At 36.4% G+C, this 27559-nt stretch overlaps 1 protein-coding gene across 1 annotated transcript in view; it reads left to right on the top strand.

Annotated features, from left to right (window-relative positions):
• Positions 1–1019: 1019 nt before the first annotated feature.
• Positions 1020–27559, top strand: part of LOC120629815 (microspherule protein 1) — a 38901-nt gene continuing 12361 nt past the window's right edge. The window contains exons 1-6 of the mRNA XM_039898874.1: positions 1020–1123; positions 1210–1534; positions 2396–2614; positions 2958–3114; positions 3477–3588; positions 5643–5796. Of these exons, the coding sequence (XP_039754808.1) occupies positions 1020–1123; positions 1210–1534; positions 2396–2614; positions 2958–3114; positions 3477–3588; positions 5643–5796 (1071 nt within the window). The remainder of the gene's footprint in view (positions 1124–1209; positions 1535–2395; positions 2615–2957; positions 3115–3476; positions 3589–5642; positions 5797–27559) is intronic.

The following is a 27559-nucleotide window of genomic DNA, read 5'->3' as shown; positions in this document are numbered from 1 at the left end:
AAAATTCGTAAGGAAATTCTACTTCACGGTGAAGTGCGACTATAGTAGAGCCATCATCAGTTATAACAATTTTGTGATAGTTTCTCGCTATTATATTTATTGGATGAGCGACTAAAGGCCGTAACAAATACGACATTTTGTAGCAAGTCGTGTATTTAGAATTTACTCAGCTTCTAACCTCAAATTAAAATTAAAACTGTCATTTTTGCGTCAAATGTCAAACACTAACCAAAAAGAATGGAGGCAAGATATCGGAACCCGTAACTTCACGAACTATAAAGGTTAACGTACATGTTATTTTGGGAAGGTTAAAATGGACATCATTTTTAAAAAAAAAATTTTTGGACAAGACTGTGTTTACAAAAATTACCTAATTCCGGACTACCTCTCTGAGAATTTAAAAATAGAAATACCCAATCCTTATCTTATAATTCCAATCATCTATAGTGGGAACTCGGTGCGAAAAAATGAAGTAAAAATAGAGTAGGTATATACAAACTTTCTAATATAGTAAAATTAATGTATAATAATTTTGAATTAATCACTCTGCTCAGTTTCTGCTCAGATTGCAGCTGCGCAATTTATACACGCTTAACTTTTACATTAACGTCATAAATTTGATCCTTCAGCACCACCAGTCGTTAAAGCACTTAACGGGTCGCTAAAGTAACAAACATTGGTTGGTGAAATCGGCTCCTAGCCAAGGAGAATATTCAATTAAATTCTTGTTAATGGCTTTTATCTGTGCCAACCGGGCACAAGGTACTTCGCCAATGTCTTGTAGATGAAGAAGGCACGAAGGAGGTTGATCGGTGAAACTAATGAAAAGATAATTTAATCGAAATTTACTAAATGAAAGCAAAGTCTATGAAGTATGAACCAAGTTGTTGTCTGTGGAGTCTGACTGATGTCTTATGTCATCAAATTGACAAAATTACGATAGGTGCATTAAGTACGCAAAAACAAGAAAATAGTTCCAATATTCACATTTTAATCGATCAGTAATTTGTTCTATATTGATGGAGTTCCCTGCAACTCCATCTAATGCTTCAGATAGCAATGATTATTCAGGTCTCCCGCCGTTGCAGATCGAAACAACGCAAGATAATAACAAGCGGCGAAGGTAAGCGACTAACATCAAAATATCGATTTTCTTTCAGAGAGTTCAGAAATATATGATGAAACTTTTACATTATATGTTGTTTTCAGTTCCTCACGTTCTATAAAACGAAGGCGTTTTGATGATGAACTAGTGGAATACAGCCTAAGTTTGTCGGGTGCTTCCCTCGGTAAAAATGAAAAGCGAATGCGTACTCAGTCGTATACCAGCCAAATGCCAGAGTTCCCGGTTCATGGAAGTGCACCAGCAACGCCTGCACCACCGGCACCAGAGCGCCGGCGAGCCTCAAGTAAAATATCTGGGAGTGTGGGCCGCAAGCCTCGACGTAGGGGTCAACTGAGTCAGCTATCAACAAAGGACTTAGGTCGTTGGAAGCCTACCGATGATCTTGCTTTGATATTGGGTGTACAACAGGTACTTAACTACAATAATTCACAAAGCTGTAGCTGCAGCTAAAAATGAAGAATTTATTTATTTAACTCACCAGTTAAATATATAAAACTTGTCTTGCTTGATTTAACTTAATTAACAAGAATAGTTTTGTGTTATTTTGTGTGCACATTGTGTGCACATTTTTGCAAGAAAAGTGAAATTCATCCCAAATATCAAACAATATATTGAAGAAGTGGGATGCTCTGTTAGTGTACTATTATTACCGTATCAAATAAGAATCTGAACACCAACTTGTTGGCTTCTCTACCTACAAAATTTCAGTACAAGCCTGGAGTTTTGTATTGTCCCAGTTATAATCGCTGGCATGTGATAATAATAACTGTTATATTCTGCCAACCTGCATTGTGGTTCAATGCTGTAAATCCCTTTATCCTAAGAGATAAGTCTGTGTAAGCTATAAGATGTTAACATATATGCTGCAGGGCTAGCACGGGAGGGAGATAAAATTATATTCTCCGATTTTATCCCCTGACAAGGGATACAAATAACGTACCTGCTAAATTACTGGAACATGGAATAGGAGAAGTTTTCCCCCCGTTTGTTAATACACATATATTATTTGGATATTATTTGCCACGAGAGAGAGTTGATAAAGCTGTGGGAGAAGATTAATTTATATCCTTTCCCCAGGGATATAATTGTCTCCTGCTCCTGTAGGAAATGATGCGAGAAGAAATATAAGTTAGGTTTAGTTCAAAGTTTTGAAGGCTGATTGTCGACAGCGTTTTGATGGCAATGGGCAGGAAACTTGCTTTCTCTGTCTGAGGTTGATTCCTGATGATGATGCTAATGGTAGATAACAAAGTTGTATAATTATTTCAGACAAATGATCTCCGTGTAGTCCACCGAGGCATAAAGTTCTCATGCAGATTCACAGTGGGTGAGCTTCAGTCCCGCTGGTATGCATTACTTTATAATGCTGAGGTGTCCAGAGTTGCTATAGCTGCGATGCGCAACCTTCATCCTGATCTTATCGCCGCAGTCCAGCAACAAGCATTGTATTCAAATGCTGAGGAAGAATTGCTCGGCACTTTACCCAGTGTAAGCATTGTACCATATATAATAACCAGTTGTTCCGGCCAAAGGCATCAGGATGCTCCCGCCTAGGGCATTAAGTTGCTGCGGCTCAAGACATTGGAAACACCAATTCTTCGCTTAGTGTACATTGGAGTGTATTTCCGTCAGGTGTCGACTTACTTTTTGTACGGTTCACTTGGAGCCGGCAGTTTGCTAATTTCATTCTTCCAATCAACACTATTTTAGCAACTAATGTCTTAAGTTAGTCTTTTATTAACCCCAATGTATGCCTAAACATGTTTGCCGATTTATACTGACCGTTTTTTACTAGTAACTCAAAATCTTAAATTTCTTTTTTTTATTCCAGAATTCTCACCCGGCCGCAGAGAAGTTTCAGGAACTGTTGGAACAGAACCCCCATGTGTTCTATCCCACCAGAACGTCCAAATCCCTCATGAATCACTGGCAACTATTGAAACAGTACCAACTACTGCCTGACCAAACTGTGCCGTCCTTACCTAAAGGTATCTTTGATGTTACAATAATGTAAATAAAAAATGTAGTGGTAAATAACTATAACAGTTCTTTTAGTGTCTTTGTAGTGTCTGTTATCACAAATTTGTAGGCCTCTCTGTTTCAGTCAAAGCATAATTAGAATCAGCCCGAAGTTCATGCTATTACTTCTAAATCAAATCTCAAAATAAAAAACCAACCAAGTTTTATTTTGAGACAGAAAATTTAATTGCAACTCCCCTTGATGTTAGTAAATTCAAATTGTTGAACTATTTGACACAAAAAATAGTAAAACAATGTAATTAGTCTAAATATATAAATCACAAATTATATGTATTGTATAAAAAGTTTGAGTATATTTATTGGTTTTTAGGACAAGACGACAATATTATGACATTTTCTGATGCTGAGGATACAATGAATGATTCAGAATTGCCAGACTATAAAGAGGACGGTATTGACGTTGAAATGCAGTTGGCTGACAGGTAATCATTATTTAGAAATATAGATTATAATACATCCTTTTACAATTCAAAGGAAACACACAATAGTACTAAATAATTATGACAGAGTTAGCAATGAAAATCGAAACTTTTGCGCTATTAAAAGCTTTTTGTGTAGGCCATGACAAATGTTTCATTTATTCACGAAATTGCCTACTTATTTTAATGACAAGGTAGATAAAGAACACTTGGCGATGTTTGTGCGTAATTGTTTAATCGTATTTTTATAGGAAGTATGGGCTTATAAGGAATATTGTTTGTTATAATAATATATTTATTTGCTTTTATCCTGCTAAGTTGCCACAGTATTGCGCAGTTACCTAATTTGTAAATTGAGTCAGCTTTGTTATTTTATTATTATTTAAGCAATAGAATTATAACAACCGGTTGGCGTAGTGGGCAGCGACCCTGCTTTCTGCGTCAAAAGCCGTGGGTTCGATTCCCACAACTGAAAACAAGTTTGTGTGATGAACATGAATGTTTTTCAGTGTCTGGGTGTTTATATTTATATATGCATATAATAAGTAATAATAAGTAATATTATAAGTATTTATGTGTATTATATTCATACAAAATATTCATCAGCTATCTTAGTACCAATAACACAAGGTACGCTTACTTTGGGGCTGTAAGGCGATGTGTGTATTGTCGTAGTATATTTATTATTATTTATATATATATTTTTTTATCAACAAATTAAAAAAATCAAAATTCATTTATTTCAAGTAGGCCTAATTTATAAGCACTTTAGAAACGTCAAGTCAGTCTATTTGTAGTGACGTTACCGCCGGTATTAGAATAAAAAACATATAGAACCTCATTCAGCCATTATTGCATATGAAGTGCATTGTATCCAAAACGGTGAACACGCACTTTAATCTCATTTTCACATTTTATGGTAAACACTTAGAACATTAGAGGTAAAATAATAACTGTCAACTGCTAAATTGTATGAAGTGACTAACGGTCTGTTCGAGAAACAGTACTAATTGGGATGGTTTTTGATGCTTCAATATTAGTGGCTGAGCTGGCTGGCTGTAGTCAGTGCAAATATATCGTAACTGACATTTTATGTCGATGTATTGTAAAAATGAAAATTGCTCAAAAAATCGTATATCAAAACGTGAATATCGATACATCCTTATTTTATCCATTAAGCCTACCATCAGGGCTAATACGGGCGGGAGATAAAAATTATATCCCCCGATTATATCCCCAGCACGGCTAGCATGGGCAGGAGACAATTATACTCCCGGGGAAGGAAGTAGAAAAAGTTTAGGAAGAAATACGACTATATGTTAGGTTTAGTTCAAAGTTTTGAAGGCCAATTGTCGACAGTGGTTTGAAGACTGGCCAGCGACGCTGCTTCCTGAGTCTGAGGTCGATTCCCACAACTGGAAAATGATTGTGTAATGGACAAGAATATTTCTTCAGTGTCTGGGTGTTTATATGTTTATTATAGTATTTGTGTAATAATATAGGTACATAAATATTTATAATAACATACATATAAACACTCAGTATCTATATATACAAATAAAAGAGAAAGTGTGTGGGTATGTTCCGTATAGGCTCCGAAACGGCTGGACCGATTTCAATGAAACTTGTAGGGAATCTCCGGATTGACCTGTCGAGTAATCCTGTTAAGTTTGGTAACGATCGGAGCACTCCTATTTTTGAACTGTCAAACTGTCAAATACAGCTTTTATTTACTATGATGATATTCTATTGTTGGGTGTACATGGGTGTAGATAATATCTTCACCCGCTCGAGAAGAGAATGAATACGGAGAGAAATAAATGATTTAATATATTATTGTTTATGTTTATGATTTAGTAGTTTATTGTTTAAATAAAATAAAGCAAAATCTAGCCCGGCGAAGCGGGGCTGGGTACGCTAGTTATTCATAAAAATATCAGTCATCTTAGTTCTCATAACAAAAGCTACGCGTACTTTGGGGCTATTTGGCAATGTGTGTAATGTCGTAAAAAACAATAAAAGTTGTCTAGAAATTTCTTTTTTTCTTTGTTACATAGAGTAGAGAAGAAGGACATCCGTCTGCTGGAGAATTCCCTGTCCCGCTGGCAAGTTTTGGTCCAATCAGTGGCTGGAGGGGGTGTGGAACTGGACAAGAATACTCTTGCCGTGCTTCGAGGCAGACTCGTGCGGTACCTCATGCGATCCAGAGAGGTAGGTACCAATATATTTAAAGTAATACTAGTAATACTAATAATAGTAATATATTTTGATGACCTCCGTGGCGCAAAGGTGAGCGCTGTGAATTTAAATAGGACGTCCCGGGTTCTATTACCGGCAGAAGCAATTTGGGGATATATATTTTCTGAATTTTCTCTGGTGCCGTGGCTAGTTACAACCCTAGCAACAAAGACGTGCCGCTAAGCGATTTAGTTATGCGGTGCGATGTCGCGTGGAAACCTATTAAGGGTAGGTCTACCTGATCCGTAACAGGTAAGCCCGCCACCATCTTAGACTGCATCATGACTTACCATCAAGTCGAGGGCTAACTTGTAGTGGAATGAAGAAAAAAAAAATACTACTGACGCAGTGAATTTCGTACCGAGAAAATATGTATTCACTTAACGACAAGGCTGCTTGGAAGCAGACCACTCCGCTCTCATCTCTCACAAAACAGAAAAATTCTAAAGACCGTTAAACTTCAAAACGATGTTGGATAAGAGCAATCTGCTGATTTTTTTCCGGCTCTTCTCAGTGAAATCTGCCTTCCGAACCGGTTGTGGAGTCACTACAAACAGACTGACTTCACGTTTCAAAAGTGCTTATAAATTAGGCCTACTTGAAATAGATGAATTTTGAATTGGAATTTGAATTTAACTATGCAGCTATTATACAATGTGCTCTAGGACTGAGGCTATTTACCCCGGAAAATCCGTGCGATTAGTTTGAAAACGGAATTTCACGTCTCTATAACTGCCGTTTGGTGGCTGCAGATCAGAATACAGTTATCAACACATCTCTTCCCGTGGGTGTCGTACGAGGCGACTAAGGGAATATTATATATTATATAAGGAGTTTTTGCTCATAATCACTATGAGGATTTTTTAAACGATAAAAAGCTTGGGTGGGAATTGCACTAACTTCATAGCGTAATATAAATTTGATGCTGATAACAAAAAATAAATTTACTCGGCTAAGTTTGTTGTGGGCTCTTCTAAGACAAGGACGCGTTTGGAACCCTCGTAGCTTTAGGTTTAAGTTGGCGAACGAGACTATCACCATCCCCTTACAATTATGTAAACATACTATATGTATGAACGCTTCATAAATCCCTGTGGTAAGCCTACATGCATAAAAAAGATTTGAATTTGATGATAATAATGAGTTATAACTATAGCTAAAGGTTGCCATAGCCCATACCAAAGTTCCTTTATTTATTTATTTATTTATTAAGAGCACTAACAAAATTTATATCACACGTTTTTAAACATAGAACACACAAAAAAGTTGAACTGATAAGTGATATGCACGTCAATTACAACTGCACATAGCATTGACCAAAGCGTCGTGTAAACTTAATTTTACAAAAAATTAACTCACCGATAAGTGTTCGGTGAGTTTTTTTTTACTAATAGCTGTGGGTGAGTCATGAAAGATATCGATGCCAGGTATCTTTTTAGATGGTATTACGCGCAAATACGTATAATAGGCGCTTGTTATCCGAGATGGGATTTAGTAAATGGTATATGAAAAAATTTTGCAACTTCTGGTGTACCGGTGCGGGACAGTCAGAGATATATGATTGAGAAGGTAAATTAAATTGATACTCGTTTTGAAATACTTTAAATTTAATTTATACTAGTTGCTCTTCGGTGTTAACCGAGGTGGATAAGTCTGTACACTTTATTGCAATAAAGAAAATTAAGTATACATACTTATCCACCCAAGCGGCGATGGCGCAATGGGTAGGAGCTCTACTTCACATTCGGGGGGCCGAGTTCGAATCCCAGAACGCACCTCTAACTATTCTATGTTATGTGCGTTTTAAGTAATTAAAATATCACTTGCTTCAAAGGTGAAGTAAAATATCGTGACCGGACCTGCATGCCTGACAGTTCTACATAATGCTCTGAAAGTTGTGTGGAGTCCACCAATCCGCACTGGGGCAGCTTGGTGGACTAGTGCCTTAACCCCTTCTCATTATGGGAGGAGAGACGTGCTCTGTAGTGGGCCGGTAATGGGTTGATGTGATGTTGATGATGATGACTTATTCACCGCTGGTATCACCGCGGGGCGCAACTAGTATTCAATTAAAACCGGTTGGTTATTGAGGTATATTGTTTATCCTAATCTAACGCCATTACAATTATTTCCCCATTGATTGTTTCTCTGTTCCTTTGGATTTTTTCTAAACCACATAGACTAAGGAGTCATGCAGTGATTCGACGAAACTCTCTGGACCAGGGTTTCCCAACCTATTTATTTATTTATTTAGGAAAACCAACAGATAATACATTTTTTCATGTCCAAGTTTCTACGTTGTGAGCTAAGTGAATCTTCAGCTTATTACAGGTTTTCACAACGTTTATATATAATTTCAGCATTGATTACATTTTTCATATAACTAAAATTTTTTAGATATTTATTTTGCATTACAAAATAAATATCTAAAAAACACTACTATTTAATAAGGTTATAATGTTAAAATATAGAATAGAATGAAGATAAAATGAAATAAAAAATAATAATTAAATAATTAAAAATTATTAAGCCAGCGGCACACTTACAAGTTGAGGAATCTGTCACGGGCCCCGCGCCTTAACCTAGCTAGTTATATAATACGTGTACATTAAAACCGAAACATTACTTCAGAGGCTTTAGAGGTACATTATTTATTGTCTCTGTGACTTATCTGTGAAGCTGAAACGCTAATAGTTTTTGAGTGAAAGAAATCAGATGCAGCCCTAACGAGCCATATTCGAGTTTTTTCAAGACTATCGACCAGTGATTTTATCATTTATTTATATAGATTATAAGCCGACAGAATTTGTTTCATCTAGTTAACTACCAGGCTTAGGCATTAAACAATTCCATAGCACTGTAGTAGTAGAAGTAGAACTTTTTGTGGCAGATTGCTTCCCGGGGAAGTACTACCACCGTTCTTATGTGTGCCGCGAAACAGAACACTGATGTGTCCTGAAGAGCGTGGTTGCCGATGCTATCACAAGCACATAAGGTTCCAGCCATAGGTTGATGGGCACCTGGCGCCACTTTGTAGGACGTATTTCGCTCTATGAAGAGGCGCTTTGTCACTGATCAGCTTGGTCCCTCAATTTTTTTTTTTTTTTTAAATTATATTAATAGCGGGCAAACGACCAAGTGTGTCACTTGATGATAAGTGATCAGCGCCGCCCATAAACATCTGCAGCACCAGAGGAGCCACCGATGCGTTGCCGGCTTTTAAAGAATTTGTTTATCCGCCCCTTGAATAACCATAGATTGTATTTTTGAGGAAACACATCAGACGGGAGATTGTTCCATAATTTGCAAGTGCGCGGTAGAAATGATCTGGTATTTCGAAATATGTATCGTACTACCTAAGTGCCGCCTATGCTTCTTTTGGAATAACATAAACCTTACCGATACCATATACTTGATATTTACCACCGAAGGCCAGAGAAAAATAATAAACATTAACATAGAAACGGGGATTAATAATAACATCAATTATACGGTACGAAATAGGTTCCTATAAACAGTATATTAAAAGTACAATAAAAATATCACACGCAAATAAAAACAAGTGGTTAAAAAACTATGTGTTAAAAATGATGTATTAGTTATTTTTAGTGTCAGTCTATCTTTCTACTGTCGGCGTTGTAATTAATTGGGGCAGTGTCCCATTGTCTCTGTGTCATTGTCAGTATGTTATGTTGTGTACGCGTAGCCATGGTGATAATAAACTTTGAACACTGAACACATGTTCTGAATACACCCATCGAGCAACGCTCCTACGAGTAGACACACTGCTCGCGTCCGATACATTAGGTTCTGGTATTTTATGTCGGAATACGTGTCAAACCCCAAACGCACTAATTCTAAGACTTTGTCGCCACTAATGGTATCATTTTAATTTGAGTTCAGAACTTACGAAATAAAAATTATGAACCGTAAGAGTAGCTGATTTCTTGGATATTTACGTAAATAAAAAGATTTTGAGTTGTAGGTCTATCTAACTTGCATTAGTTACTAACGGCGTACTTTTATAACTACAACATCCACGGTTTTTTTTGGGTTCCGAACCGAAAGTTCACTTCATCTGTCCGTCAGTCTGTCAGCAAGTTGTGTCTTAAGAACGGTGATATGGATAAAGCGGTAGAGAGTTGTTATTTTCAGAGTATATTTTTTCCTATTTCCGGTATAAAGAAATATAATATATATAGTTGAAAATTAAATTCGGGTCCCCATACAAGAAACGTATTTTATGCTCTATCTAAATAATATGAAATGCAGTGTTTCATATTGCACCCTGGTATGCAAATCTATGCATGCAGGTCCAACTAGCACTACTTTGTCTATGGCACAATAAAATAATATAAGTTTTATTAACCTTCTTTCATAAGAAATGCTCTAACAAAGCGAAACAATTTATATTACACGTTACGTTATATAACATAGTTACTGTTGCAAAATATTATTCGCACTTTGATGGTATGTCCGTGTTATTGTTAGACCTATTGGTCCAGTACTTTGATATTGGCCGGGTGTTGCTCCTCTCCTTTGAAAGGAGGGGTTGTATTCGTACATAACATACTGATCTATATCTACGAACTACGAGTACAACGTGTTATCTTAACGGTTCTACAATCTAACAAATTATCAAAATACTTGGAGGATTATTAATCTACAGACAACCATTATTCATTTTTCTTGACGTTAATCGTTTTGTTATGTAAAGTTGACGGTAGGAGATATATGAAATGTTAAAATAATCTGTATATTTTATTGATTTTAAAGTAAAATTTAAATAATTTAAAACATATGTTTTTCAAGAATATAACAACTTAGATTTACTTTATAAATACTTTTTGAACTTCAATTCTGATTGTTTAAAGGTGATTTACTACCGTTTTGTAGGGAATACCGAGAAGAAGCAGCAGATACTGTTTGAATATAAACATCTATCAATTTAGTATTAAATAATTATTTTTATCTGTGTGGATAGAAGCAGAGCTAAGAAAGTCATAAATTATATAAATGTTTAAACTTCGCTTTGGTAATTAAAAAAAAAAAATGAAAAACGTGCATTATGTGGTATTAAGTACTGTGTATCGTCGTAGTATATAAATATCTGTTATAATTTTATTGAACATCGTCATTATTGACTCATTACCGGCCTACTTCAGGGCACGGGCCCTACCCACTGGGCCATCACAGCTTCTAAAGCAGTGTTATCCGTTGCAATAAAAAAAAAGTGAAGGATTTCTACGAATAAAAGTAGCCAATGTTACTCAGTGCTTTTTAAACTAACTTTATGCCCAAAATCAAGTTGATTTTTTACTTAGTTAATGCGTACGGAAAGGACACACAACACACTATCCCATTTATAATATTATAGTATTGACATTTGTAGTGCATGAATCTAAGAACAATGATTAGGCATGAATTTACTTATAATCGTGGTGAAATACAAAATCGGGATTCGGTTTCGGTATGAAACGTTGCAATTTGCAAATATAATTTATTTACAATTTTCGATGCACTCGAGTCGTCGAGTTGATCATAATTTATTTAAATTTTTAATGAGAGTGTTTTTACCTACACTTAAATTAGGTCATATCAGTCATTCGCAGCCTATGATTGTCACACTGCTGGGCAAAGGCCCCCTGACCTAAGAGGCGAAACGAGGCCTGAGGCATTGTGTCTGCAACCTATTAATGTCACACTGCAGGACATAGGCATTCGTTTCGCCTCTTAGGCCAGGAGGCCTTTACTCTTATATACTGATGATGATAATGACTTCAAAGCCTTATCAAGACTTTGACTTTGGGTTAGCTTCTAAACAATCATTTTTTATATTAAATTATATTATAAAAGGTAAACATTTGTTTTGTTTTCTACCAAGCGTGTTTTTGAACTATTTATTTATTTTCATATACCTACAACGTGTAACAGAATTACGAAATAATATTGAATGATGTAAAAATATTTTATAACGAATCGCCCTGTAAAAATATTAAATCAAAAGAAATATTTCCAACTAACGAATTTAAAACACTCTAAGTGTTTACTTATGACAACCCTGTTGAAGATAAAAGACTGATACGCGAATAGTACCTACAATACTCGATGCGTACCTAATACAGGAGTCACATGATATTAATTTTGCATGTGATGTTAGGGCTGTATCTGATTTATTTCAGTAAAAACTTTGGTAGTGGTTTACTTAAAGAAATACCTCTAAAGCCTGTAGAGTATTATTTCGGGTTTCATTTACACGTTCTATACATCTCACCGCGCCGCTACTATGAGTGGCGATGCGTTCGGGCGCATGCTGTAATTGATACAGTAACAGTGAAAGACACGAACATTAACACTCTTCGGAATGTTATTCGAAATAATATTTAACTTCACTTGAGTGTGTGTGAGCTTTTTTAAAAGTGCATCATATTATTAAGTGCAACGTGTTATTAGTGACAACTGAAAGGCATCCTTGACGCGCGGCCAGTCCGTGACACACATTTGGCTCAAACGATTTCAATACTGATCCTCGATGAAATTATCGATTTCAACCTCATGTTAACATTGTTCGTTTGCTTTCAACATGCAATGGCCGGTAGTAAAAGTGAAACTGGAATTTATGGGGCACACGCTCAGTTCGTATTTATGAAAACAAACATAACATTGGCTTTGTTTATTTGTTTGTTTTGTTTCAAATGTAAACTAGGGCTAGGATTTAAGTTGACAAAGTTAAGACTTAACGTTGGTAGAGAAATGTATGTAGTCCTTCACAGCGAAAAATAAACATGTCTTTTTCAACGACCTCCGTGGCGCAGTGGTGAGTGCTGTGGTCTTATAAGCGGTGGCTCCCGGTTCGAGCCCCGGCAGGGGATAAAGATAAATGGAAATTTATAATTTCTGAATTACACCCTGGCCTGGTCTAGCTGGTTACCACCCTACCGACAAAGACCCGCCGCTAAAGTTATTTAGCGTTACGCTGTGTGTGTACACCTAACAGGTTCAACCGCTACATTTTTAGACTGCATTATTACTTAAACCCAGCTGACATTGCAGTAAAGGACTAAATCGTAGTGGAATAATAAAACATACTTCTGACTGAATGGTTATCCACTTCATACGATTCAGTCCAATTTTTCGGAAGAAAAAATATCAATGTTACCTCTAGTTACGGTAGATAAAATAAAAAAAATACTTTATATCATTGGTATAGGTTTTTAACCGACTTCTTTGGTCTAGCGGTTAGCATGTTCAGCAACGGATGACGAGGTACCGAGAGGTCGGAGGGTTTGAATTCCGGTCGGGCCAAATTACTGGCCCGGTGTTAGGAAGTTCCAAAACCGTTTCTCCTTTGAGGCGAGCGAGCTGCTCTAATGCGGATTGGCGGGCTTTTACGATTATTATACAATCAGAAACCGAATGACGATATTCTGTTGTAGGGTGCATAAGTATATTTCATAAGGAAGCAAACATAATAAATCAAAAGAACCATAATTATTTTTCCATACAATCGAATTCAAAACATTCTAAGTGTTTACTTATGAAAGCCCTATTAAATATAAAAGACCTACACGCGCATAGGACCTCCGCGACGCGACGCGTACCTAATACTGACAGTAGTCACTTGATTTTGCATGCGATGTTAAGGCTGTATCTGATTTCTTTCAGTAAAAACTACGGCAGTGGTTTACTCAAAAAACTATTAGCGTTTCGGTTTTACAGTATGAGTCTCAAAGACATTACATAATGTACTTTGTCGGCCGATTGGCGCAGTTCGCAGCAACCCTGCTTTCTGAGCCTAAGGCCGTGGGTTCGATTCCCACTACTGGAAAATAATTGTGTGATGAGCTTGAATGTTTTTTAGTGTCTGGGTGTTTATATGTATTTTCTAAGTATTTATGTATATAATTTATAAAAATATTCATCAGGCATCTTAGTACCCATAACACAAGCTACGCTACGCTTACTTTGGGGCTAGATGGCGATGTGTGTACTGTCGTAGTATATTTATTTATTTTATTTATTCTAAAGCCTGTGAAATAATATTTTGGTTTTGATTTACACCTATACATCTCGATTAGTATCACAAAGATTTGATGTTAGATGAAATGTTAGATATAATAACTGACGCAAATGTCCCTTTTTGCACTTCTTTTAAATTTATTTCTTTCTCAACAAGAAATTTCTCAAAATACATTAATGGAAGCATAATTCCTAATTAAATAACGTAACAAAAAAATAAATTACGTCTATTTGAATCACATGCACAGGATTATTATCAAACGCAAATGCGGAGTTTCTTGTCGGCTTCTCCTTCGTAGAATGCTTTCCGAACCGGTGATAGAGAACTACAAACACACAGACTTGACTATTCAAAAGCGCTTATTAAGCTGGCCTACTTTTAAACACTTTTAAAAGTCATGCTGGTCACAAACAACAGATATATAACTAACAAGTGGAATTGAATATTGAATAATGTTTTGACAGTGAAGTCAATACCATCGGTATAATAGCATTAACAGTTTCAGTGTTCCGCGAGTATAAATGTATGTTTACACTTCGCATTCATAACATGGCCATTGTTTGGTCATTGAATTCAAAATATTGCGTAGCAAAGGATGTGAGATCAGTGCTGTGCACAGAATTTTGGATCAGGGTAGGCATAAAGCAAGAAGATGGCGTAAAATGGAAAAGTCCTTAAGACTATACGAGTATTATAAGAATTTAGTGGGTAAATATGCACATATTTGTGCTTTTGTGCATATATAAATTTGCTCCAGTGTGTTGGCTATCGGTTCGACTGGTTTGTTTTATTTTGGATTCTTAACTTAAATAATTTTATTAGACCTTACTTATGCTAAGACCTTTACTTTTGTTTGTAAATGGTATCTTAAGTATTTTTTTGAGAGCCGTAGGAAGATATTAAAAACGTTCAGATACGAGGAGAATACGCGAAATGAGAGGGTTCCGTAATCCATTAGCATTAGAGGTTACAACAAACTAATATTTTGCTGTTAATTGTACGAACAGAAGTTTTAGTATAAAGATTCAAAGAAATTTTCGTTCTTGTCCGTTTCAAAGTAAACTTGTCGAAATGCACAATAAAAATAAATTTACGATCCTGATAACGAAACGTTGCATTATACGGTTGAACATTAACATTGGTTTTATACTTATATATACCAAATATACTAACAGATGATATATTGTAAATACATTTGAAAACCCAACTTCACTACGAGTTTAATTTATTATTTATTAAGACCTTTGTTATGAAATGTTTAAAAATTTAATTATCTTCCTTGGTGCCCTTTGATAATCCATATCCTTTTCCTTTAATCTTAAAACATATATGTACATACAAATGAACCAGTGAAATTACTCGAAACGTCCGGGTAATCAGTCCGATTCAGTAGTTTGGATTTTTAATTTCAGTTTACTAGAAAAAATGGCATTTTTTACTTGGTTGGCACCAAGTAAAAAAAAATTGCGTATTTTTTGTGAAGTCCCATTTATATTTTTTCCAAATAGATACTACTATTTCGTTACGACTCCAAGAGATTAATCATCTCTACTAATCTTGATAACTCTCTTATTTGAATAATTGAAAATGATCCAATCTGTAATTTGTATTCATATATTTATTCTTCCTTGATGGCCTCCAACAATAAAAAAACATTCTTTTTTAAACCTCATTCGAACCAAATGGTAGGAAAATGTAAATATTTATGTATCCATGTCTTATCAAGATCATCCTTAACCTTTTTTGTTAACAAACAAACGGCAAAAACTCGAGTGTTTTTTCCTTCAACACGATTATTGTTTGTTAGTTTTCCAACTTGCATCAAACGCGTAAGTAGTTGGTAAGCGTCAAAAATTGTCTGTGTCGGTATTAATAATATGATTTAAAAAAAAAATAATCCTAATATCTTTATACCTACTGTCTTAACTATTACACTGAATGCGAGCGATTTAATATGCTTTGACATTATTATTTAAATGAGAGTAACTTTGCAGTATGCGGTGAAGTATATGCAATCGAAATAGTTGTAGTAGATCTTTTTATGACAGCTGGTCCGGGAAAGTACGCCATGCTTATTTCTGCCGCCAAGCAGCATTGTTGCAATGCTGTGTTCCGGTCCGAAGGGCGTGGGTGCCAGACGTCAGTGTAATCACACGCACATGAGGATTAACACCTACGCCTCACGTTGATGGACACGGAGTGCTAATTTGTTGGACGTGTTCCTTGCATGCCCTGAATTTCTCCGATTATGGGCGGTTGTTTGTACCATCGGCACGTATAGCATGGGCAGGAGACAATATCTCCCCGGGGAAAGGATAAAAATTTACAATCCCCCACAGCTTTATCAACTGTCAGAGCACTGGTGCACAAGTGGAAATAATATCCAAATACAGTCAAACCTGGGTAAGTGAGAACTGGATAAGTGAGAGTAATAGCCAGGACCCGTCATTTTAAGCTCCCAAAACCTCTATTAGCGATAAACAGAAACCTTTGTAAGAGAGAGTCGTTTTTCCCTCACGGACCTCCGTAAGTGAGACTGCTACTTATCTATACCTCTACTAGCTGTTGCCCGCGATTTCGTCTGCGTTTGATTTTGTTTTTAAAGTATTCAGTATCGTTAAGCCTTAAATGAGTATAGTAGTATATATATGTATAACATGTGACTGTCAATTAATTAAAGACAAATAATTTGCAATAAAATAAAATTGCGACTATAATTAAAGATCTAAGCTATCCTATCTCTTAAGTTGGAGCAGACTGCTCATGGTGTGCCAATTTAATTTAAAATCGGTTAAGTAGTTTAGGAGTCCATCGCGGACAAACATCGTGACAGGAGATTTATATATATACCTCTATAAGCGTCAGTCGAGCAAGCAATATTCGACAAAATTTATGAGTTAGAGAAAAACATTCAAAATACAAAAACAGAAACCCAAACGAAATTCACGGATTTTTTTAAATGTAAATAAGTTGTAAATAAAATAAAATTACATAGTGCATGAATATATGTCTTGTTATTGCTACCTCTATAAGAGAGAAACGCTACCCATGTACCTGCATTAGCGAGAAACTCGGGTTAGTGAGAATCCTCTATAAGCGAGAATGGGATTGTGCTCCCTTGAACTCTCGCTTATCCAGGTTTGACTGTATATTATTTGTAATAATAAACGGGGGTGAACTTCTCCTATTCCATGTTCCCGTGCCGAAGCAGGTGGGCACTCTAATTATATCCGGTCTCAGGGTGCATGTATTTTTTGTCCCCTGTCTGTGCTAGCCCTGAACGTGGGCCATCTGATTGGTCTGTCAATTTTTACTATAAAAAAAAATGTAACTGATCACCTCCTAATATTCGATATCAGTTGAAAATATCCTTCTGCGCTAAGGTTTAATAATTTGGAGGCCCCAGGTTCGATTGCTAGCAGGCTCCGGTCTGGTGTTAGACTCCGGTCTTTGAGACATCAAATATTGTTTGTAGTCGGACTATAGCTGGGGTATTTAAAGCTGTTTTCGAGAGTCATTACAAATCGTTCATCTCGTAGGTTTGACGACTTCCAGCCTCCCGAACAAGCCGGTTTCCGTAAGGGCTTTAGCCATAGACCTATTCATACGCTGCGGCAGGTTATCAACTCTCAGAGCACTGGTGGGCGCACAAGTGGAAATACTATCCTAATAAACGGGTAAACTTCTATCCTCTGTTCCAATCCTTTAAATTAAACTTACAATATGTTATGTTTGTTGAACAAACGTTTGGTTTTTCTGGTAAACGTTATTTCTTGTGCTCTTCCTATTAGCACCTAACTGTGGTTACTGTGTGGTAAGTGGTTTTGTCGCAGTAACGTAGAATAACTGTCGAGTCTATTAGACATGCTCTTCTAATTCGCGGATGCTCTCCTTACCAGCGACTTGACAATTTACTAATTTCCTATGTATTATTCACCGTTTAAGAACAGTTCGAATCCTATATCGTCGTTTAGCTAACAATAACGCGCATGTCCTATGATCATTGTTTTTGGAGATGCAATAAACAGTTAAAAAAATCGCATGATAAAACCTGTCTATAATGTAAATAAGAGGACTTGGTAAACAAAAAAGAACGACTTCTATAATTTATTTTTTTGACTGCCCTTATTTGTCTATGTTAAACTACGTTACGTGGTTAGCATGTTAAACTACGCATCACGAGGTACTGGGTTCGAGTGTCAGGTCGGGCTAAATTATATAATGTGTTGTATTTTCTATTAAAGAATTTTTGAAAAGTCTGCAGTGTCGGTTTTGGAGAACACGTAAAGCCCGGTTTTTGTCACTTAATTGTGGTAATAGTCGTTAAAGCCTACCAACCCGTATTAGAGCAGCGTGACGGGTCTATGCTCTATAACCGCCTTTCCTATGAGAGACGAGGCCTTTGCCTTACGTTGATAGGCAGCGGATGATGATAATACTTTTTTTTCCAAATAAGAAGTAAATAGATTTTTGAATAAATCAAGCTATGTAACAAATACTTTTCAGTCGTGTCGATAAATATTTTCTATTTATAATTACTAACCTAAATGCGAATTTTTGTGTCTCTCACTTCAATAACGTAGGACTTTCATACAAATTTCCAGCCCCTATTTTACCCATTTAAAGGTAGATTTGATTAAAAAAAAATTAAACTGATATCTAAGCTTTAAAAGAATCCTATTTTCTGAATTTCAGGCTTGTCAACTTTAAGGTGGAATTATACAAAATAATTTATATAGATTTTCATTTTTTAAAGCTGAAATAACGCATTTATGTTACATATTTTTGCGTATCTAACTTCGAAAACATAGGACTTTAATACCAACTTACAACCCCTCATTCCCCCCTTGGGGGCGTAGTTTCTCAAAACCTTTCTTAGCTAGCACCTACATCCTAAAAGGAACATACATTTTAACTTTAAACTAGTACGCTTTATAGTTCTTGAGATCTCGTGATGAATCAATAAGTCAGTGAATCAGTCTGTGACCTATCGCTTTTATATAACGTATAGAGAAGCTTCCTTTGGAAAATTTATAATTTGTCGCTTATGCTAATTCGGCGATATTAAGCCGTAGCACGTTGAAATACATTTTACACATTACCATGTGTAGTAGTGTTCGGCGATAATTTGATAATTAATATGTTATGACGGCCGGTTGGCGCAGTGGGCAGCAACCCTGCTTTCTGAGTCCAAGGCCGTGGGTTCGATTCCCACAACTGGAAAATGCTTGTGTGATGAACATGAATGTTTTTAAGTGTCTGGGTGTTTATCTGTATATTATAAGTATTTATGTGTATTATATTCATAAAAATATTAATCAGCTATCCTAGTACCCATAACACAAGCTACGCTTACTTTGGGGCTAGATGGCGGTGTGTGTATTGTCGTAGTATATTTATTTATTATTTAATGATGATGTTGATGGACTTCAATTATAAATTTAAAGGGATTATTAATGGCAATGGGCGGTAGAGATGGACGTTGGGTTCCCGAAGTGGTTAAAAACCGATCTCGTACCGGTAAACGCTACTTTGGCCCGCGGCACCCAACGCATTAGACAAGCGTTCAGTATGTCTCTCTCTTATACAAGAAAGGTTGAAGTTCTAGTTTTCATACAAATTGATGAAATGAGGTTTCATTATTTAAACTTCAGAAGGCGTGGTACACTGATCTATATTAATGTCATGGATTTAGCGCATTATTATAATATGCAGTATTATTTGGCTACAATTTGTTTTTGCAGAACATAATACCAATAATGAGTTTATGTATAATTAAACTATTGATTGTTTAGGTATAAATTATGTACCTACCCATATTTGGAACCGGTTACCGTGTTGTTATTATCTCTTCGAGCGCAAACAGATATCGATCTGTGTTGTTCTAAGTTATATTTTATCCAACTACAGTCTGCAGCAAAGAAAGGTATGGTTATGGATAAGTAGTCTAATTGTGATAGAGCTCATTCGGGGAAGTACTAACGCCATTGTTATTTCTGCCGCCAAGCAGCATTATACGGTCTGAAGGGTGTGGTTGTCGGTGTAATAACTGGCACATGCGGCTTAAATCGATGGACACAGTGAGGCACTTTGTAGAATATGTCTCTCGCAGGTACTGCGAAGTGTTGCTCTGTTTAAAGTCGATGTTTTCCTCTAACCAGCAGGTGGGCTATTTGCTTGGTCTGTCATTACAATAGAGGGTTCTTTTAGCGTAGCTTTGAGCTTAGTTTACGAATGTAATTATCACCATCATTTCAATACCATCTATAATAATTTACGCATCAAAAGGGCCTTGAATCGGCCTAATCAACTAAAAAAAAAATTTACTTTGACTTTGGTTACAACTAGTCAGATTTCGGTCAGACAGGTAATTTTAGCTCGTTTTCACTGATTTTTAAGTATGAGGTAAGGCTTTAGAGCCTTTACAGATCACATCCTATGGCTTTACCTTAGGGTAAGTTCGGAGAGAAAGGAAAAATGCCCTAGCAATTTACTGGCTTCGATGGAAATAGGACTGTATTACAATAGCCTGAAGGTACGTGTCGGAATCGCGAGAATGCGTGAGCTGAACGTATCAATATTTGTACAATTCCTTTCTTTAAGCTATGGTAATCATCGTAAAACCAATACCGGTCCACTACAGGAAAAGGGTCTTCTTTCAGAATGAGACGTGTATATGCCGTAGTCTATCACGCTGGCGATGTGCGGATTGGTAGACTTCACACGCCAATGGAAAGATTATGGAGGCATGCAGGTTTCCTGACGAAGTTTTCCTTCAACGTTAAAGCAAGTGATAGGTATTTAAATGCTTAAAACGAACACTACTTTCAAATGGGATCGAACTCGGTCCCCCAAAAGTGCTTCCGCTTCACCTACGGCCCTATGTGTAATGAAATCAGTGAATTGCTCAGGAATTTTTAGCTCCGACCGAGCTAAAAATAAAAATAACAGATTTTTCATTATTGAAATTGGGATCCGACGCGCGACGTCATATTCGAAACTATTGAAAGTTCAGACTTTACCAGCACACACGGCAACCAACCAGCAGGGCTAATACAGGCAGGATACAAAAATTATGTTTCCCAATTATATCCCCTGACAGGGGATACACTTTTAGTGTACACTACATAAACATAATATAGTAAAATTATAAGTAAAAATTTAACAAAAAGTATACAATTTGGCGGCCTTATCGCTACATAGCGATCTCTTCCAGGCAATCAAAGGCGTTATATAATTAACGTGTCCTCCTGCTAAATCACGGAAACATGGAATAGGAGAAGTTTATATTATTTGGTTATTATTTCGACTTGTGCGCCAGTGCTCTGCAAGTTGATAAAGCTGTGGAGGAATATACATTTTTATCCCTTCCCCGGGGATATAATTGTCTCCTGCCCATGCTAGCCGTGCTTGGAGGTTAAACTACAATTTATATGGTAGTTATTATAGTATTGAAGGAGCGCCATCTAGGTAAAATATTGAAAAACCGTGCTGTCGGTGTAGCTGTGTCGGGTAGGTGGCGCTCTTTAGATCTCATATAAATCGCAGTTAGCCTTCACGCGATCGAACAAGTAAACGTAGGTAGAAATACTCGCACTCGACACTCAGGCTCGGGCGCCACTGCTATTAGGTACCTACCTTGGTCGCACGGTTTATAAATAAATTGCAATTCAGTAACATAAGCGTTCTTCGAAGAATCGCGGATCGGGTTGTGCTAATGCTGAATAATATAAATACAAGTCTTATATTTCATCTAATAAGTAGGTTAGGTATTTATTTCACAAAAAGCAGTCTATCTTTAATACATTTTATTTTATAAATTAAGTATTGTTTTTTACAGAACGCATTTATTATTTTATATTCAAATAAGTCGATGTTGTGCAAACGGCCGTATTAAAAAACCAAGTTTAGCTATGAGAACTTACTTGCACTAAAACATTTTGTTATTTTTATACACAACAGTGTGGTATAGTATATTTTTTTATAAAATGTAACTATAACAAATGTGGCTCATTTCGTCCAATAAAAAAAGCTCCATTTTTATGCTACATAGGTATCTTATTTTAAAATTATTAATCGATTTCCATAATGATACATTGTAGGCAAATTTCATTTTCCCCGTATGGGCGTGTAATAAATTGATATACTTAGTTTAAAATATATCTAGATGTAGCAGGGAAACCGATACAAGCACAATTCTGTTACTATCCCATCATACTAAAATGACTTTGGTACTTACTTCGTTTTAAGGATAAACCAAGGAATTATCTATAAATTATATTTATACAAAGGAAAAGCGTAAATTAACACAGGATACTTTTAAACCCTCCACAAAAAAAACCTACATGTATTAGACAAGAAAGTTAGTTTAGGGTTGTCACGAAGATAATTTCGTATGATCTAGCACATTTAGTGTGTTACTTTTTTGTTCCACTATTACCGCTGTTTCACTTGGCATTGGTTAGTGCAGATGCAGTCTTACATGTTAGCGAGCTAACCTGTAAATACGTTTGCAGTTTAAATAAACCCACATCCTTTATCAGTGTCTAGTACGGCAAAGCACCGAAACGCTAAAATAGCTTGGCAAGTCTTAGTTGGTAGGGCGGTAATTAGCCACGGCCGAAGCGCCCTACCAGACCAGACCAAAAAAACTTCACAAATGGAAATTTGCCGGGGTTCAAACCCGGAAGCTCACACTTATAAAACTTTAGCGCTCGCCACTGTGCCAGGGTGTAGGGAAATAGGTTTACGAAAACTTATCCTTCTTACGCTGTTATTATTAATTAACGAGGCCTATTATATATACTAACATTTTTTTAAATTCCTCTACAAGTTAGCCCTTGATTGCAATCTCAGCTGGTGTTGATGCAGTATAAGATGGTAGCGGGCTAACCTGTTAGGGAATATGGTAGTCATACCCCTAATCGGTTTGTACACGACATCGCACCGGAACACTAAATCGCTTAGCGGCACGTCTTTTTCGGTAACTAGCCTCAGCCAAATTTCCCACCAGACCAGACCAGAGAAAATTCAGAAATTATAAATTCCCGAATTGCTCCTGCCGAACCCGGGGCCTCCTGCCTAAATTCGCAGCGCTCACGTTTGCGCCAGGGCCACAAACAAAACAAAACATGTTATATTAAAGCGATAAGTGACAACCCTATTTACAATCTTTGCCTACCGAATTAAGTAGTTATCTAAAGATATCACTGTTATCTCGACTTATTTCTTCATATCTACATTTCCTAATTACATACCATTGTGTATGAACAAAAGATAATATATGGATTACGGAGTGATATGATATCGTCATTTTTATTTTTGTACGATTCATTGATTAGGCAACAATGTTTTACGTATTAACGTTTTGTAAGTAGCCGATTACCTATATCGAATATTGATTCGGCCTAATTAATTAGGATTGGGCACAGGCAGTGGCGTGCATACAGGGTATGGACAGGGTATGCAGATGATATAAAATTAAGAAAATCTCCAATACGAGTTATAAATACTTAAAGGTAGGCTTTTAAAACTCTTACTGGAGGTTTTCTTCTTTTTATATCACCTGCATACCCTGTGCATGCCATCTGTGCAACCCATTGGGCACAGGGTTCAGGTAAGTAGGTACATTTCTCACAGAAAGAGGTAAATCACCGAATTCAACCCGAATGAGCGGAGTTTTGTCCCGTAGTGCTTAAAAGCTCTACGATACAAAAAACCGGGCATACCTCAAAATATTTAGCCGTGCTTCTTCGCCATCTGATATTTTATAGGTTCTGGCAAAAGTTATTCCGAAGTAACGCCGGATTTATTGAAAATACCCATTACGTTTTTATTTATTTACTTTACTACAAAATAAAAGAACAATGTACATTTTGGACTAGGCAAAAAATAAAGTGCTATCGAGATGAAACCTAAATATAACACAATACAAAGCACACTATAAATTAAAAGTTCGTTAAACGCACACAAGAATAACATTAGGTGTAGCTTAGCCGACACAGATCTTGCTTCCAGAATAACGTTGGTCCGCCTAGAGGGTCTAGCAACGCTGCGTTTTACAGTGCACTGTAACCACTTCAGAATCTAAGGACTTCGACGTCCACAACTGAGGAAAATGTACCCTACATATTTCATAGGAATTCCACTGACAATTTCGATTCGAAAATCGATGAGGTTGTTCGGAAACTTTGATACTTCTACCAGTGGCCGAGATAACTATTATATTAAGGCACCGAAATATATTGGATGGGGCCTCAAGCAGGTCAACATGTTGTATTACAAATTAACAAAGTAGTTGTTAGCTTAAATTTATTATAACTTAAAGTATCAGTTCAGTAAATCCTCAAATAGTCGTCACATACTATCAAAACTAGTCCAAAGATTTATGAAGTGATAAAATATAGATAAGGTACAAAAGCTAAAAACCGACAATCTGATATTAAATTTATTGATATCGACTTCCATCACTGTAATATCTTTGGTAACATACACATTTTCCGGAAGATCAAATCGTTATAATGGCCTCACGCACTTTGCTAACAGAGTGTCTCTAATATAAACTTGCATGTAATAGCTATTTATGCAACTGTTACGTAATGACTAATAACGTACAATTGCATACACGACAAAGTTTTGTCCGAGACCAGACAATAAATTGATATAAAAGTTCAATCAAACTGGTATTAAAAAAAAATATGTATGTATGGGTTTATTCCATGTGGTACAGGCCTCTTATCCCATTGGGGAGTAGACATTTGTAGCAGTGGGCAGCGACCCTGCTTTCTGAGTCCAAGGTTGTGGGTTCGATTCCCACAACTGGAAAATGTTTGTGTGATGAACATAAATGTTTTTCAGTATCTGGGTGTTTATATGTATGTTATAAGTATTATCTTAAAATTAAAAATATTAATCAGTCTTCTCAGAAACCATACTACACGATACGCTTACTTTGGACGATGTGTGTATTATCGTAGTACATTTGTTTATTAAGAGTATGGGCCCTCCTTGCTTCTTAAATGGGTGTTGACGGGATTTACAATTATAATAACTTGTGAGTAACCTGGACGGCATAGCGTATTCTCCGAAGCTCGGCGGCCAATTTCCTACCTCTAAGCCCGTAATTACTCTGAATTTTTTAGCTAACTTCTTAATGCTTTTCTAAAAAAATAAAAATAACCTGAACCTAGCACCTCATAATGCGTTGACCACAAAACCAACGTGGTAGTAAATAGTATTAAGTTTAACACTCGTCATTCAAACTAACCACCTCGTATATGCTTATACAGTGAAATAAGATATGTAAAGTGCTATACCAACATTTTGGTCTTGACCGTGACCCACAACAAAGAGCAAAGTCATCACATCGTCGTCGTCCGCATAATTGCTATCTACGTGTACCTAAACAGATAAATAAAATTAAAGTCGGTCTGTGTTTATTTCTTCAAATTATTAGAGGCGTGACGGAGTGCTTTAGTGCAGTGGTGCCATGAAGGCACGTGGTCCAAATGTACCGCAGTAAGCTACCATGAACTTGATAAAAGTTTAGAAACTTTATTGAAGCTGCGTCTCAAAGCTCAACACTAGTATAAAAAGAAAAAACTATAAAATTGCATATTATATTAAAAAAAGAAGTAAAAAGGAGAGGAAGAGATGGATGGCTTGTCTGACAGAGGATATTCTAAGAAAGAAAGAAAGAAAGAAAGAAACATTTATTTTTTACATTGCGCCACACATTACAATATTCACAACACCACATATGTTATGTGTGGCACAACCTAGAAAAAAGGTGCCAGCTCAGCATTGTGCTGCATGCGCCAGTGGGAGCATACAGCGCTGATTTTCAGTTGGCACCTTGTACCAGGTAACACCACGGAAATACGTAGCCATCTACTGACCACATTTTAAGCTTAGTTTAAAAAAAAAAAAACTAACTAAATAAATCCACAACAATAATAATAATAAACTAAAGTAACATATATTTATATAAACTTGAAAATAAAAACGTACATATATCATAAACTTATTAAGATACACAGTGTAATATAATAGTGATAAAATTATTAAGTGGTAAAGTAAAGTATAGTAAAGTATACAGACTGTCTCTAGAGAAAAGATGACTCCGCCACATGTTCTTGGAATTCCACCTGTTTGGCCAATAAATATTGTTTAATTTGGTTCTTAAATCCAAACTTACTTTTAAAGTTCTTGATTGGCGGAGGAATATTATTCCAACACTTCGTGGCGGAGTACGTGAACGAGCCCCTAAACGCAGCAGTACGATGAAGTGGGATGCGAAGCTGGTTCCGACTGCTTCGAAGCTTCCTTTCATCGTCACTAACCCAATTCAGTTTATTTATTAAATACAAAGGCTTACCTTGCTTTATTACGCCATAGAGAAGACCTGCAAGATGCAACTTCCTTCTAGAACCCATTTTTAACAAGTGATGATTGTTTAAGAAAGGAGTTACATGGGTTCTAGGAGGTATGTCGAAACAAAACCTCGCACATGCATTCTGCACTCTCTGGATGAGACGCTTCGTACGGCACAGCAATCGAGGACCGAACACAACATCCGCGTAGTTTAGTTTAGACAGCACCAAAGCCTCTACTAGCTGTAAGCGCACTTCTACTGAAAGATACTGACGGACCTTGTAGAGTATCTTTAGTCTGTAGAAACAATTGCGAACTACTTCTGCTAAGTGTTCCTCGAACCTCAAACTGAATGATAAACGACTCAGACACCGGGAGGTGTCTTTGCATGTGTAGGACTGCCGTGTATCGATAATGTCATGATCATTGGTTGTTAATCAAATATATTTTTATTTGTTTCTTGAAAACTATTTATTAAATACAAAATGATTATTAACGTATCTGTAAAATCTGGCCATTATAAATGAATAGTTATAATTTTACTGTAACATTAAAGAAGTGTATAGTAAGTAGATGAATGCTAAGAGAAGGGAGAGGAAAGGTAAAAAGAGGTTATACGGGCGAGAAGAAAACCATATTAAGAACATCTTTGAGCCGCAGATTTAGTTACGAAAGTAATAATTGAGTTTTTATTTTGTGACGCAGCTGTTCTAGAAAAGTACTATCGCCATCTGCTTGGTCCATCAAATATATATTACTATAAAAACCAAATATTAAGGGAAATATTTTAGGAAAAAGTTGTGGAACAAAAGTCTTTCACTATTATAAATGTGACAAATAGTTACAGGACCGACGTAGCTAATGTATATCATTAAGGTATATAGCTATACTTAAATACTAATATAATTAATTGGAAAGTAACTCTGTTTCCTAACTTTTTACCAGTGGCGTGCGCTGGGCTTCTTACCAGGGTATGCATACAGCGGGAAAATTGTATAAAACGGCAAAAATCCTCCTGCTATAAGACTTATATATCAATTTTAGGGTAGGCAGTGCTTTTATGCATGTATGAAGTGCACGCCACTCCTTTTACAACTAAACCACCGAACCGATTTCGATTCAATTTGGCCGGGAGATTCGCTTCACCCTGGGAATGGACAGAGCCCGCATTTCAGCCCCGTATAAAAGAAGGCCGCTGGTTTAAAAAAAAACCGAAACAAACGCTGTTAAAGTCGCGGGCAATAGCACGTAGCAATATAAATATAACACTTTATACATGGGGAAATATGAAACAGAAATTCTGCACGGACTAAGTCGTAAATGACTGCTAGTGCATTATTTTTA

This window comes from Pararge aegeria, chromosome 2, assembly GCF_905163445.1.
Source record: "Pararge aegeria chromosome 2, ilParAegt1.1, whole genome shotgun sequence".
NCBI lineage: Eukaryota > Metazoa > Arthropoda > Insecta > Lepidoptera > Nymphalidae > Pararge > Pararge aegeria.
Note: the sequence above shows the minus strand (reverse complement) of the source record. Positions and strands in the feature narration are given on the sequence as shown.